Source organism: Myotis daubentonii, chromosome 2, assembly GCF_963259705.1.
Source record: "Myotis daubentonii chromosome 2, mMyoDau2.1, whole genome shotgun sequence".
Lineage (NCBI taxonomy): Eukaryota > Metazoa > Chordata > Mammalia > Chiroptera > Vespertilionidae > Myotis > Myotis daubentonii.
In genome coordinates this window covers 47,429,626-47,444,820 of record NC_081841.1, presented here as the reverse complement: position 1 = coordinate 47,444,820, position 15,195 = coordinate 47,429,626, and the positions used below count along the sequence as shown (strand labels likewise).

The window sequence follows — 15,195 nt, the reverse complement described above, 5'->3', positions numbered from 1 at the left end:
GAAGTAAAAGAATATGCATCAAAACCTTTATTGCAAAAGAGTTACTGACCAAACAGTATTAAGAAAGTGTACCTGTAAGTGGGTAATAAAAGAAAACCTTTGTCGCTGAAAAGGTTCACAACCTTCCCACAGACATTGCCCTGGATATACATCTTTTCCTCCATGTTCAGTCGCTGCATGGTAGAAAACCTGTGAGGGTGTCTGAAACCACCTGCAAAAAATAAAAGTAACAAATTTTCTGACACTGAATATAGTCTTTATAACAGAAAACTTGCTCTTTTAATACAAAAGCTCCAGATCAATATACAGAAATATTAAGAAAAATAGTGCAAGCAAATTTCAAGTTCATTTCATTTCAAAGAATATTTTGATACTATTTAGAAACAAATCTCTCTGCATATATGTCCATGTTAAATCATTACCATGAACACTTTTGGTCATTTGTTTTCAGTTTAATATGTTTCATTAATTCCCTACCTTCAATGAAAGTCAGCTAAGAATCTCTTGAAAGTAAATGAAATATCATTTTAAAAAACAATAGAACACGCTTTTATATACAAATACCATACTCCATTGTACTTTTAGAAGCTGCTCAAACATTTACATATAATAAACTCTAGCATATTTAATTTAACAATCTAAGTGCTAAACATCTTGGTAGGTCTATGTTTTAGCTGAACTCACATTTTGTATGTTTGTCCATGTCTTGAATTTCTCCAACATCATACCCTACTCACTCATATACCCTGAGGCTTAACGATACAAGTGTCTGAGTGAATAAGTGGCCAAGTATACAAACGTGAAGCATGTAAGATACTATTTCTCTCATTAATTAGAACACATAGCAATGAGAGAGAATACTGGGATGCAAACAGCAAAGAATACATTGAAAGGCTTCAATTACTAAGTAGTAACTCAAATATTTGCACAATCCATATCTTTAAAGTTTATGGCAGAGCTCCCTTAAGATTTAATTTTTTTAATGTCATATAAACACACACACACACACACACACACTCTATTCTTATAAATAGAGAAATTTTGTTGCAATGGTTCCTATTTTGTGTGTGTGTGTGTGTGTGTGTGTGTGTTCTTTTTAATTAATCCTCACCCAAGGATATTTTTTCCTTTCATTTTTAGAGAGGAGGGGAGGGGGCGGGCAGGGATCAAGCCTGCATTGAGGTAAGTGCCCTTGATCTGAATCAAATCCGCGACCCTTCAGTCCTCCAGCCAATGCTCTAACCACAGAGCCAAACCAGCTAGGGCTAATAAACATGTATATATTTGAGCCAATTTTTGATGTACAGTATCTATACAATATTTTAAATTAGTAAATAACTTTAGGAAATAACTGACATATTAAAATAAATTTTAAACAAGAGTAAATACTGAATTATAAAAGACAATGTCAAAAATAAATTTTAAACAAGAGTAAATACTAAATTATAAAAGACAATGTCAAAAATTAATATGAAGATTACATATTTCATATCATTCATATTCATTTATATAAATACCTACCAAAAGTTTATTGTGAAACTATCATGGGTTGGAAAATTAGTATTATTAAAATGTCCACAGTACCTAAAGCAATCTACAAATTCAATATAAACCCTGTTAAATTCCAATGGCATTATTCACAGAAATAGAACAAACAACACTAAAATTTGTATGGAACCACAAAAGACTCCAAAGAGTCAAAGCAATCTTGAGAAAGAACAACAAAAGCAGAGGCATCATGCTCCCTGATTTCAAACTATAAATAAAAAAGCTATAGTAATTTAACAGTATGGTATTGGCATAAAAAGAGACATATAGATCAATGACACAGAACAAAAGGCCCAGAAATAAACCTATGTATTATCAATTAATTACAACAAATAAGCCAAGAATAAACAATAGGAAAAGGATAGTCTCTTTAATAAATGGTAAAGGAAAAACTGGATAGCCCATACAAATTAATGAAACAGGACAACAATCTTACACCATACACAAAAATTAACAAAATTAACTCAAAATTGATTAAAGACTTGATTGTAAGACCTGAAACCATAAAACTATGAGAAGAGAACATAGATGGAAAGCTCCTTGATACCAAATCAAAGGCAACAAGAGCAAAAATAAACAAGTGGGACTATATCACATTAAAAACTACACAGCAAAAGGAACAACAAAATGAAAAGGCAATCTACTGAATGAAAATATTTGGAAAATTATAAATCTGATAAAAGGTTAATATCCAAAAATATGTAGAGATCTCATATCAATTCAATAGCAGAAAATCAAACAATCCAATTTTAAAAATGGGCACAGAATCCTTATAGAAATTTTCCTAAAGAAGACATACATATGGCCAGCAGGTATATGAAAAGATGTCCAACATCACAAATCATCAGGGAAATGTAAATTAAAAAAAAAAAAAAAAAGAGAGAGAGAGATTAAAAATGGTGGCAGAGTAGGAGGATGCTGCATGGTCATGCTCCCAGGAACAAGCTGGAATTACAACTGAAATACGAGAAGGCTTCCTGAATAATCAACGGAAAACTCACAGGAGAGAACCCTGATACCCCAGGACCAAAGGTGGAGCTGGCATACAGACTGGTAGGAGGGGCAGAGACGTGACCCACAGAAGGGAACTGAAGTCCCAGAGAGATATCTCAGCCGGTGGTGGAGTGGGGGGAGGTGCCACTGAGAATTCTGGGATCTAATCCCGGAGCTGGGCTCCCTAGCAGAGAGCACCAAACTGAGGAAGGTATCCACATAACATCAAGCTGTGAATAGCAGTGGGGTGCTGTCTGCCAGGGAGTGGCAGCTGAAAGTTCAGGCACCCTCTTAAAGGGCCAAGGCACACACATTCCCTGTGAAGCCACCCACCTTGTGCTCTGGCAGAGGGAGGGTGAAGTGTACTGGAGCTGTGAGAGCAGAAGCCAGCACTGGAGATTCGGGGGACAGAGCTCAGAAGGGAGACACCCAAAGTCTCCTCCGCTCAGTCATTCCCTCACACAGCCACATAGACATCTGCCTTACCTGGGGGGATAGACATCTGCCTTGCCTGGGGGGAAGACAGTTGACACACCCTATTGGAAAACACCTTGCCCTGAGGCTGCTTAAGAGATTAAAAGTAACAATTCCAAGGGGTAGCAGCTGCTTGTGTAGCACACCCCCATCCAAGAAACAGCAGCCTCCTGATCACCACACCCTCTGTCTGAGGAACAGCAGCTGTGTGTGAAGCCTCCCCCCACCAGCCAGAGGTGCCACCACAACTGTGAACAGCACCCACCAGAGGAGCTGCTACCAACTGAGGAGCAGCTGCTACCACAACTGCCCAAGGAGCAACCGCAGCCCGAAGAGCCACTGCCACCCAAGGAGCAGCCACTGAACGACTCAACATCTAGATATGGCGGTACTATCAAACATGGGTAGACAAAGAAACCCCCAAAGGAAAGAAAAGGAGGACTCACCAGAAAAGCAGCTAAGTGATACAGAGGCATGCAACATGACAGAAAAAGAATTCAGATTAAGGGCCCTAGAGTGCATAAACCGGATGGAAGAAAAAATCAACAACTTATGCAAGAAGCAAGAAGAAACAGATGAAAAAAATCAATAAATTATGTAAGAACAAAGAAGAAATGAAGAGTGATATAGCTGCAATAAAAAACACCATTGAAAGTTTCAACAGTAGACAAGGAGAAGCGGAAGACTGAATTATCGAATTAGAAGACAGGGAAACAAAACACATCCAAACTGAACAGCAATTGGAGAAAAAAATTAAAAGACAGGAAGAGAGCCTAGGGAGCTATGGGACAACATGAAATGAAACAACAAACGAATAATAGGGGTGCCAGAACAACAGAAAGAGGAACAAGGGTTAGAAAACCTATTTGAAGAGATAATATCAGAAAACTTCCTTGAGGCGGGGAAGAAAAAAAAAAAAAACACAAGCACAGAGAGTCCCAAACAAGGTGAACCCGAAAAGACTCACACCAAGACACATCATAATTACCATGGCAAATGTTCAGGACAAAGAGAGAATCTTAAAGGCTGCAAGAGAGAGACAGAAAGTTACATTCAAGGGATCTCCCATTAGATTATCAAATGATTTCTCAATAGAAACACTTCAGGCCAGAAAAGAATGGACAGAAATTTACAGTGATGCAAAGCAAAGGACTGAATCCAAGAATACTCTATCCAGCAAGGCTATCATTCAAAATTGAAGGGGAAATAAGAAGCTTCACAGACAAAAAAGGCTAAGGGAGTTTATCACCACCAAGCCAGCAATGCAAGAAATGCTAAAGGGACTGGTGTAAAAAGAAGAAATTAAAAGCTCAGAAAGAAAACAGCCACACGAAAAAAGAAATAGCTACAAACAAGTACCTTTCAATAATAACTTTAGCCGAAACCGGTTTGGCTCAGTGGATAGAGCGTCAGACTGCGGAATGAAGGGTCTCAGGTTCGATTCCGGTCAAGGGCATGTACCTTGGTTGCGGGCACATCCCCAGTAGGAGATGTGCAGGAGGCAGCTGATCGATGTTTCTCTCTCATCTATGTTTCTAACTCTCTATATCTCCCTCCCTTCCTCTCTGTAAAAAATCAATAAAATATATTAAAAAAAAATAATAATAACTTTAAATGTAAACGGACTAAATGGTCCAACCAAAAGACATCGAGTGGCTGAATGGATAAAAAAACATGACCCATACATTTTCTGTCTACAAGAAACCCACCTCAGAAGAAGGAATTCACACAGACTGAAAGTGAAGGGATGGAAAAATATGTTTCAGGCAAATGGAAATGAAAAAAAAGCTGGGGTAGCAATACTTATATCGGACAAAATAGACCTCAAAGTGAAGGCCATAACAAGAGATAAGGAAGGCCACTTCATAACACTAAAGGGATCAATACAACAAGAAGATATAACCCTGATAAACAGATATGCACCCAATGCAGGAGCACCCAAATACATAAAAAAACTCCTGGAAGGTATCAAAGGAGAGATCGAAAAAAATACAATCATAGTAGGGGACTTTAATACACCACTGACATCACTGGATAAATCGTCTAGACCAGCCGTGGGCAAACTACGGTCCATGGGCCAGATCCGGCCCATTTGAAATGAATAAAACTATTGAAAAAAAAGACCGTACCCTTTTATGTAATGATGTTTACTTTGAATTTATATTAGTTCACACAAACACTCCATCCATGCTTTTGTCCTGGCCGTCCGGTCTAGTTTAAGAACCCACTGTGGCCCTCGAGTCAAAAAGTTTGCCCACCCCTGCTCTAGACAAACAATCAGCAAAGAAACAGCAATCCTAAATGACTCACTAGATCAGATGGAATTGACATCTTCAGAACACTTCACCCCAAAGTCACGGAATATACATTCTTCTTGAGGGCTCATGGGACATATTCAAAAATAGACCACATATTGGGTCACAAACAAAGTCTTCCCAAATTCAAGAAGGCTGAAATCATACCAAGCATCTTCTCAGACCACGATGGCATAATATTAGAAATAAACTACAATAAAAACAACCCAAAATATTCAAACACTTGGAAGTGGAATAGCATGTTATTAAATATTGATTGGGTTACCAATGAGATCGAAGAAGAAATTAAAAACATCCTGGAAACTAATGACAATGAAAACACAACAATCTAAAACCTATGGGACACAATGAAAGCAACCCTGAGAGGGAAGTTTATAGCTCTACAGGCCTATCTCAAAAAACAAGAAAAAATGGTAGTAAATCATCTAACTCTACGACTCAAAGAATTAGAAAGAGAGCAACAAGAAAACCCCAGAGTGAGCAGAAGGAAGGAGATAATAAAGATTAGAGCAGAAATAAATGACATAGAGACCAAAAAAACAATACAGAAAATCAATGAAACCAAGAGCTGGTTCTTTGAAAGGATAAACAAGATTGATGAACCTCTAGCCAGGCTCACCAAGAAGCAAAGAGAGAGGACCCAAATAAACAAAATCAGAAATGATAGAGGTGAAATAACAACAGACCGCACAGAAATACAAATGACTGTTAAACAATACTATGGACAACTCTACTCCAACAAATTAGACAACCTGGAGGAAATGGACATATTCCTAGAAAAATACAACATTCCAAAACTCAATCAGGAAGAATCTAAAAATCTCAACAGGCCAATAACTATGGAAGAAATTGAAGTAGTCATCAAAAAGCTTCCAGCAAACAAAAGCCCAGGACCAGATGGCTTCACAAGGGAGTTTTACCAAACATTCAAGGAAGAACTAAAACCTATCCTCCTCAGACTACTACAAAAATCCAAGAGGAAGGAACACTTCCAAGCTTTATAAAGCCAGCATCACCCTAATATCAAAACCAGGTAAAGACAACACAATGAAAGAGAATTACAGGCCAATATCCCTCATGAACATAGATGCCAAAATCCTCAACAAAATCTTAGCAAATCGGATCCAGCAGTACATCAGAAAGATCATACACCATGACCAAGTAGGATTTATCCCAGGGATGCAAGGATGGTACAATATCTGAAAATCAATAAATGTGATATATCACATAAACAAATTGAAAGAAAAAAAACCACATAGTCATATCAATTGATGCAGAAAAAGCATTTGACAAAACCCAACACGCATTTTTGATAAAAACTCTCAACAAGGTGGGAATAGAAGGATCATACCTCAACATAATAAAAGCCATATATGACAAACCCACAGCCAACATCATACTCAATGGACAAAAACTAACACCATTTCCCCTAAGAACAGGAACAAGACAGGGATGCCCACTCTCACCACTCCTGTTCGATATAGTACTGGAAGTATTAGCCATTGCAATTAGACAAGAAGAAATAGCCGAAACCGGTTTGGCTCAGTGGATAGAGTGTTGGCCTGCGGACTGAAGGGCCCTGGGTTCGATTCCAGTCAAGGGCATGTACCTCGGTTGTGGGCACATCTCCAGCAGGAGATGTGCAGAAGGCAGCTGATCGATGTTTCCCTCTCATCGATGTTTCTAGCTCTCTATCTCTCTCCCTTCCTCTCTGTAAAAAATCAATAAAATATATTAAAAAAACAATAAAAGGAAGAAGAAATAAAAGGCATCCAAATTGGAAAAGAAGAAGTAAAACCATCCTTATTTGCAGATGACATGATATCATACATAAAAAACCCTAAAGACTCCGTCAAAAAACTATTAGACTTAAATAATGAATTTGGCAATGCAGCAGGATACAAAATTAATGCCAAGAAATCTATGGAATTTCTATACACCAATAGTGAACTTACAGAAAGAGAGACTAAAAAAACAATCCCATTTACCATGGCTCCAAAAAAATTAAGCTACCTAGGAATAAACTTAACTAAGGAGGTAAAAGACTTCTACTCAAAAAACTACAGGACGTTGAAAAAAGAGATAGAGGAAGACATAAACAGATGGAAGAACACACCATGTTCTTGCATTGGTAGAATCAACATCATTAAAATGTCCATACTACCCAAAGCAATGTATAAATTCAACGCACTTCCCATTAAAATACCAACGGCATATTTCACAGGCATAGAACCAATTCTCCAAAATTCATCTGGAATAAAAAAAGACCCCAAATAGCTGCAGCGATCCTGAGAAAGAACAAAGTAGGTGGGATCTCAATACCAGATATCAAGCTGTATTACAAAGCCACTGTTCTCAAAACTGTCTGGTATTGGCACAAGAACAGACATATAGATCAATGGAATAGAATAGAGAGCCCAGAAATTGGTCCGAACCAATATGCTCAATTAATATTTGACAAAGGAGGCAAGAACATACAATGGAGTCAAGATAGCCTCTTTAATAAATGGTGTTGGGAAAATTGGACGGATACATCCAAGAAAATGAAACTAGACCACCAACTTACACCATATACAAAAATAAACTCAAAATGGATAAAGGACTTAAATGTACGACGGGAAACCATAAAAATACTAGAAGAACCCAAGGGCAATAAAATCTCAGACATATGCTGAAACAATTTCTTCACCGATACAGCTCCTAGGGCATTGGAAACTAAAGAGAAAATAAACAAATGGGACTACATCAAAATAAAAAGCTTCTGCACAGCAAAAGAAACCATCAACAAAACAACAAGAAAGCCCACTGCGTGGGAAAACATATTTGCCAATGTTATATCTGATAAGGGCCTAATCTCCAGAATTTATAGGGAACTCATACAACTTAACAAAAGGAAGATAAACAATCCAATCAAAAAATGGGCAAAGGATCTAAATAGACACCTTTCAAAAGAGGACATTCAGAAAGCCAAGAGACATATGAAAACTTGCTCAAAGTCACTAATCATCCAAGAGATGCAAATCAAAACAACAATGAGGTACCATCTCACACTTGTCAGAATGGCTATCATCAACAAATCCACAAACAACAAGTGCTGGAGAGGATGTGGAGAAAAAGGAACACTCGTGCAATGCTGGTGGGAATGCAGACTGGTGCAGCCACTATGTTAGACAGTATGGAGTGTCCTCAAAAAACTAAAAATGGAACTCCCATTTGACCCTGTGATCCCACTTCTAGGAATATATCCCAAGAAACCAGAAACACCAATCAGAAAGGATATATGCACCCCTATGTTCATAGCAGCACAATTCACCATATCTAAAATCTGGAAACAGCCTAAGTGCCCATCAGTAGATGAATGGATTAGAAAACTGTGGTACATCTACACAATGGAATACTATGCTGCTGTAAAAAAGAAGGAACTCTTACCATTTACAATGGCATGGATGGAACTGGAAAGCATTATGCTAAGTGAAATAAGCCAGTCAATGAAGGAAAACACCACATGATCTCACTCACTCATGGATAATAAAGACCAGTATAAACTTATGAACAAAAATAGATACAGAGGCAGAGCTGCCTCGAATAGACTGTCAAACTACAGCGGGAAAGCCGGGGAGGGTTGAGGGGCGGGGGGAGGGTAAGAGAACAACCGAAGGACTTGTATGCATGCATATAAGCATAACCAATGGACGTAAGACACTGGGGGGTAGGGGAGGCCAGGGGATTGTTAAAGGCGGGAAAAAAGGGAGACATATGTAATACTCTTTGTAATACTTCAAGCAATAAAACAATTAAAAAAACACAAACAAAACAATGAGATACCACCTCATACCTGTTAGAATGGTTTTATCAAAAAGACAAGAAATCGCTTGGCCAGTGTGGCTCAGTTGGTTGAGCATCGACCCAAGCACCAAGAGGTTGCCAGTTTGATTCCCAGTGGGCACATGCCTGGGTTTCACTCAATCCCTAGTAGGGTGTATGCGGGAGGCAGCCAATCAATGATTTTCTCTCATTGATGTTTCTATCTCTTTCTCCCGCTCCTTTTCTCTCTCTATAAAAATAATCAATAAAAACTTTTTTTTAAAAAAGATAAGAAATAACAAGTATTGGCAAGGATGGGGAAAATTAGGAATCCTCATGTACTGCTAGTGGAATGTAGGTTGGTGCAGCCACTGGGAAACACAGTATGGAGTTTCCTCAAAAAATTAAAAATAAAAACAGATCATATAATCCAGCAATTCCACTCTTGGTTATTTATCAAAACAAAACAAAAATATTAACTCAAAAGGTATATGCACCCCTATATTCACTGTAGCATTATTTACAATAGCCAAGATTTGGAAACAACCTATGTGTCCATAAATAGATGAATGGATAAAGAAAATGTGGTACATATAGACAATGGAATAATCTTCAGCAATAAAAAAATGAATAAAATGTTGCCATATGGATGGACCATTAAGTCATTAATGCTAATTGAAATAAGTCAGCCAAAGAAAAATATTGTATGACCTCACTGATATATGGAATCTAAAAAAACAAAAATAAAAAACAAAAAACCCTCTCAAAGCAAAACCCCAAGCTCCCAGATTAAAGAGAACAGATTAGTGGTTGTCAGAGGTGGGGATTGAGGTGTGGGCAAATGAGTAAAGGGAGTCAAAAGGTACAAACCTCTAGTTATAAAATAAACAAATCATGGGAATGTAATACAAAAAGTGTTTCAGGTAAAAGTAACATTACTAAGCACATTTTTAGTTTTGGAATTTCTTTTAATTTTCAGTACCATTGTCCCCTCCTTATCCATGTTTTCACTTTTCACAATTTCAGCTTCCTATGGTTGCGCCATTCTGAGTAGTATCATGAAATCTCGTGCCATCCCGCTCCTTCCTACCCAGACATGAATCATCCCTTTGTCCAGTGTATCCATGCCCTATACACTCCCTGCCAATTAGTCACTTAGCAGCTGTCTCAAAGTTATCAGACTGTCATAGCATTGCAGTGCTTGAATTCAAGTAATCCTTATTTTACTAAATAATGGCTCCAAAGCATAAGAGTAGCAATGCTAAAAATTCAGCTATTCTAAAGAGAAACCACAAAGTGGTTCCTTCAAAAAGGTGAAAGTTCTCAACTTTATTAAGGAAAAAGATGTATGCTGAGATTGCTAAGATCCATGGTAAGAATGAATCTTCTATCCATGTAATTGTGAGGGAGAAAAAAAAATCCTGCTAGTTTTGCCGTTGAACCTCAAACTGAAAAAGTTACAGCTACAGCATGTGAAAAGTGCTTAGTTAAGATAGAAAGGGCTTTAAATCTGTGGGTGGAAGACATGAACAAAAAATATGTTCCAATTGACAGCAATGTGTTGCATCAGAAAGCATTGAACAAGACTTCAGCAAGTGATCCCGGAAACAACTGACAGCAAGCTATTTACTGCAACTGCAAGTAAGGGACGGTTATGCAAATTCAGGAATAAGTTTAACATTCTACCATCTTAAAACATCACAAGAAGGGTGAGTCAGCACAATAATATATTTGAGAGAGACTACAGTCATATAACTTCTATTACAGTATATTGCTATAATTGGAAAAGAGAAACATGGATGTCATTCGCACTGGACCAGCAACCTGGGTATGTATGTGCCCTGACCAGGATTGAACCTGCCACCTTTTGGTGTATGGAACAATGTTCCAACCAACTGAACCACACTGGTCAGACTGTGCCAAATTTTTTTTTTAATCCTCACCTGGGGATATTTTTCCATTGATTTTCAGGGAGAGTGGAAGAGAGAGGAAAAGACAGAGAGAAACATTGATGTGAGAGAAACACATCAATTGGTTGCCCCCTGCATGAGCCCCAACCAGGACCCGGGCCAGGAAGGAGCCTGCAAACAAGGTACAGCATGCCCTTGACTGCAATCGAACCTGGGACCCTTCAGTCTGCAGGCCAACACTCTATCCATTGAGCCAAACCGGTCAGGGCTTTGCCTAATTTTTAAGTTAAACTTCATTATAGATATGCATGTAAAAGCAAAAACAGTGTACCGGTATATAGGGTTTGATACTATCTGTAGTTTCAGGCATCCACTGGGAGTCTTGGAACATATTTCCTGTGGACAAGACAGGACCTACTGTACTCACAATGCTTCTTTAATAGTATGAAATAAACAGACTGGAGTTATGCTATATAAACTAACAATTGTCACAAAAAGGCACTTTTTATTGAGTTTTTACAATTTTTACCTAAATGTTATTAGATTAATTAAAAAGGTAAAGCTGTTTATACACACTCTCACACACACATAAATCAAAACCCAAATGTACTACTAATCACTAGTCCAAATGACAGCTACTTCTAAATGATTTTCCAATGTATTAAATTAATCAAATTATTTATTTATAATAAACAAAATTAATGAATTTATCAGACACAGGAAAAAAAGAATAAAGCTTGTATTTCTTTAAGTCCACTTTAATTACTAAATATATACAACTGTGTGCATATGATTAAGACAACAGGGATTTTAAAGTACTTATTACTTTGCCTGCCCAACACAAGAGTCTATTATTTCCCTCTTACTTACCTTTCCCCTCAACCTAAGTCTATTTTCTTTCTATTTATCTAAGTACTAAAGTGATTACAAACCATTCAATATGGTGCAAAGTGAAGTTCTAATATAATAAATGAAGCTGGTTGCAATGATCATAAGAGTGGAAACAAATAAAGGTTTCCAAATCCATTAAATAAAATATCTGAATTTAAAACATCTTATATAATAAAAGCCTAATATGCTAAGTTTCTGGTCATCTGGTTGGCCATTCAACCAATCAAACCGTAATATGCTAACAATATGCTAAGGCCACTCAACCACTCACTATGATGTGCACTGACCACCAGGGAACAGACAACCAGTTGACCAGTCCCTATGATGTGCACTGACCAACAGGGGGCAGATGCTCCGACTGGTAGGTTAGCTTGCTGCTGGGGTCTGGCCAATCGGGACTGAGTGAGACAGGCTGGACACTCTGGAGCCCTCCCACGGTCCCTCGGCCTGGCCTGCACCCTCTCACCATCTGGGCTGAGGGACACCACCACCACCACCACCACCACACACACACACACCACCACCACCACCACCACCACCACCACCACCCCCAGTGCATGAATTTTGTGCACCGGGCCTCTAGTTTAAATATAATTTCAATGCAAAACAGATGTTGAGCTTTCAGAATTTTATGGATTCTTCTGGGCTGGAGTGGGAGAATAAAAGATGAGGTGGGATGCCACTATTGCGTATTAGTATCTAAAACAATTTCTTACTACTATCCTTCCATCAATAACCTACCCCAAACCCCACACAACAAACATGTTCATTTAAAGAAATTGGAAAATTTCAAGAGTATCCACATGAAAATAAAAATTTCCTGCACCCAGCCAGTGTGGCCCAGTTGGTTGAGTGTCCTCCTGTGCACCAGAAATGTTGTCCAGTGCCGGTTTGATTCCCGGTCAAGGGCACATGCCCAGGTTGTGGACTCAATCACTGGTAGGAGGTGTGCATGAGGCAAATGATCAATGTGTTCTCACAGCGATATTTCTCTCTCTCTCTCTCTCTCTCTCTCTCTCTCTCTCTCTCTCTCTCTCTCCCCCCCCGTCCCTTCTTCTCTTTCTAAAAATCAATAAAATATTCTTTAAAAATTTTGAAAATATTAAACAGTAATTGATGAATTGATGGAGGCCTAGTATGGACTGTCTTGAAAACTAAAAACTCCTGGTGGGTCACTCTCTGCAGAGAAGCCATACTTTTTTGAGTTTTACTTCAAAGAACCCTACAAGGTTTTCATTGTGAAGACTGAAGAAAAACTCCCTAGCATTTCCAGCAGGGGGAGGGAGAAAATAATCATTAAAAAACATGTCCAGCGTGTTCTTTTCTCCTTAACATAGGCCTGCCCTCCAAGAAAATTTCTTTATTAGAACCTTATCTGACCTAGGGGAAGAGCAACTAGTTAATTCCAGCTCCCTTATAACTCTGAATGTCACATGAGGGGGCAGGGGGGGAGAGGGAAAAAAAGCTAAGAAACTCTTCTCAAAGTCACAGCCCTTAGAATCAAGGCCACAAAAACAGTGTGACTTAATCATAAGATTATATAATGCTTTCCCTTCCCAATCCCTTATCACCACATCAATAGGACTCCAATTTAACAGTGGGTTACAATGGAGAGACCTGTTAAGATACACACTCTATTTAAAAAGAAGTTTCTAAGGAATCCCAAAGACAACAAGGGAGGGCAACACACACACACACACACACACACACACACACACACACACACACACCAAAAAAACCACACACACCAAAATACTAAAGGAAACTGAAGCCTAAAACACTTACAGTCACAGCAAACATTAAACACAGCAAACTCTAGTCAGATAAACGTAGATCCTCACACTGAAGGTCTATTCACCTCAGTTCCTATTAACTGATACAACATTTCTAGCTTTCAACAAAAACGTATAAGGCAAGTTAAATGTAAAACAAACAACACAATAACAAAAAAACAAACAAACCAGAGTCTGAAGAGACAAGGCAAACATCAGAACCAGACACAAGTATGGCAGAGATTTTGGAATTAAAAATAAGTATTTAAAATAATTATGATCAATATGCTAAAGCTCTAATGGAAAAGTGACAATCTGCAAGAGAAGGCTAATATAGGCAGAGATATGGAGACACTAAGAATCAAAAGGAAATGCCAGGAATAAAAAAACTATAACAGAAATAAAGAATATCTTGATGGGATCATAAGTAGACTGAACATGGCCAAAGATAGAACTGGTAAACTTAAAGATATGTCAATTAGAAACTTCCCAAACTGAAGAACAAAGAGAAAAAAGAAGGGGCGGGGGGAGACACAGAATATCCAAGAACTGTGAGACAATTACAAAAAGTGCAGTATACAAATAATGGAAAGGGAGAAAGAGAGAAAAAACAGAAGCAGTAGTTGAAGAATGGCTGATAATTTTCCAAAAAGTAATGATACACTAACTAAATCACAGAACTAGGAAACTCTGAGAATACTAAATATGATAAATGTTAACACACACACACACACACACACACACACACACACACACACACACACACACACACTACACCTAAGCACATCATATTAAAACTGCTGAAAATCAAAGACAAAATATCTTGAAAGAAACCAGAGGAAAAACACACCTTACTGATAGAGGAGAAAGGGTAACATTATACTGATGTCTCTTGAGAACCCTGCAAGCAAGAAGAGTAGAGTGAAATATTTAAAGTGTTGAAAGAAAAACATCCACCAACCTAGAAGTTTCTGTCCATGGAATTAGTTTTCAAAAGTGAAAGAATAATAAAGACTTCCCGAGACAAACAAAAACTGAGGGCATTTGCACAGCAGACTTGCCTTAAGGGTGTCAGAGAAGGAATAAATGGATTTAAAAGAAAATATTTTATTTTTCTTACTCTTAACTGATCTAGTAAGTCATGTTTCAAAATAATAGCAACAATGTATTTGGTGATTATAGCTTTTGAAGAAATAAATGACAGCAACGGCATAAGGGAAGGAGTAAGAATACCTGCACCACCCATGAAGGGACATTGTTGTTTGAAAGTAGACTTACATTAGCTGTAAATACATATTTCAAATTCTATAACAACCATAAAAAATGTTTTAAAAAAGTAAAATTGATATGCCAAAAGAAAAAATTAAAACATACTCAAAAACAAAGAATACAGAATAACATGGGAAGACAAAGGAGGCAAAAAACAAGTGAAATAGACATTTAAATATATGATATTCATGCAACTGTATCGATAATCATTTTAAATAT

The 15,195-nt window shown here is 37.8% G+C and overlaps 1 protein-coding gene across 3 annotated transcripts in view; it reads right to left on the bottom strand.

Annotated features, from left to right (window-relative positions):
- ARID2 (AT-rich interaction domain 2) overlaps positions 1 to 15,195 on the bottom strand; it is a 213,173-nt gene that overhangs the window by 16,448 nt on the left and 181,530 nt on the right. For all 3 annotated transcript variants that reach the window (XM_059682644.1, XM_059682643.1, XM_059682645.1), the window contains one exon: positions 73 to 211. In XM_059682644.1, the coding sequence (XP_059538627.1) occupies positions 73 to 211 (139 nt within the window). The remainder of the gene's footprint in view (positions 1 to 72; positions 212 to 15,195) is intronic.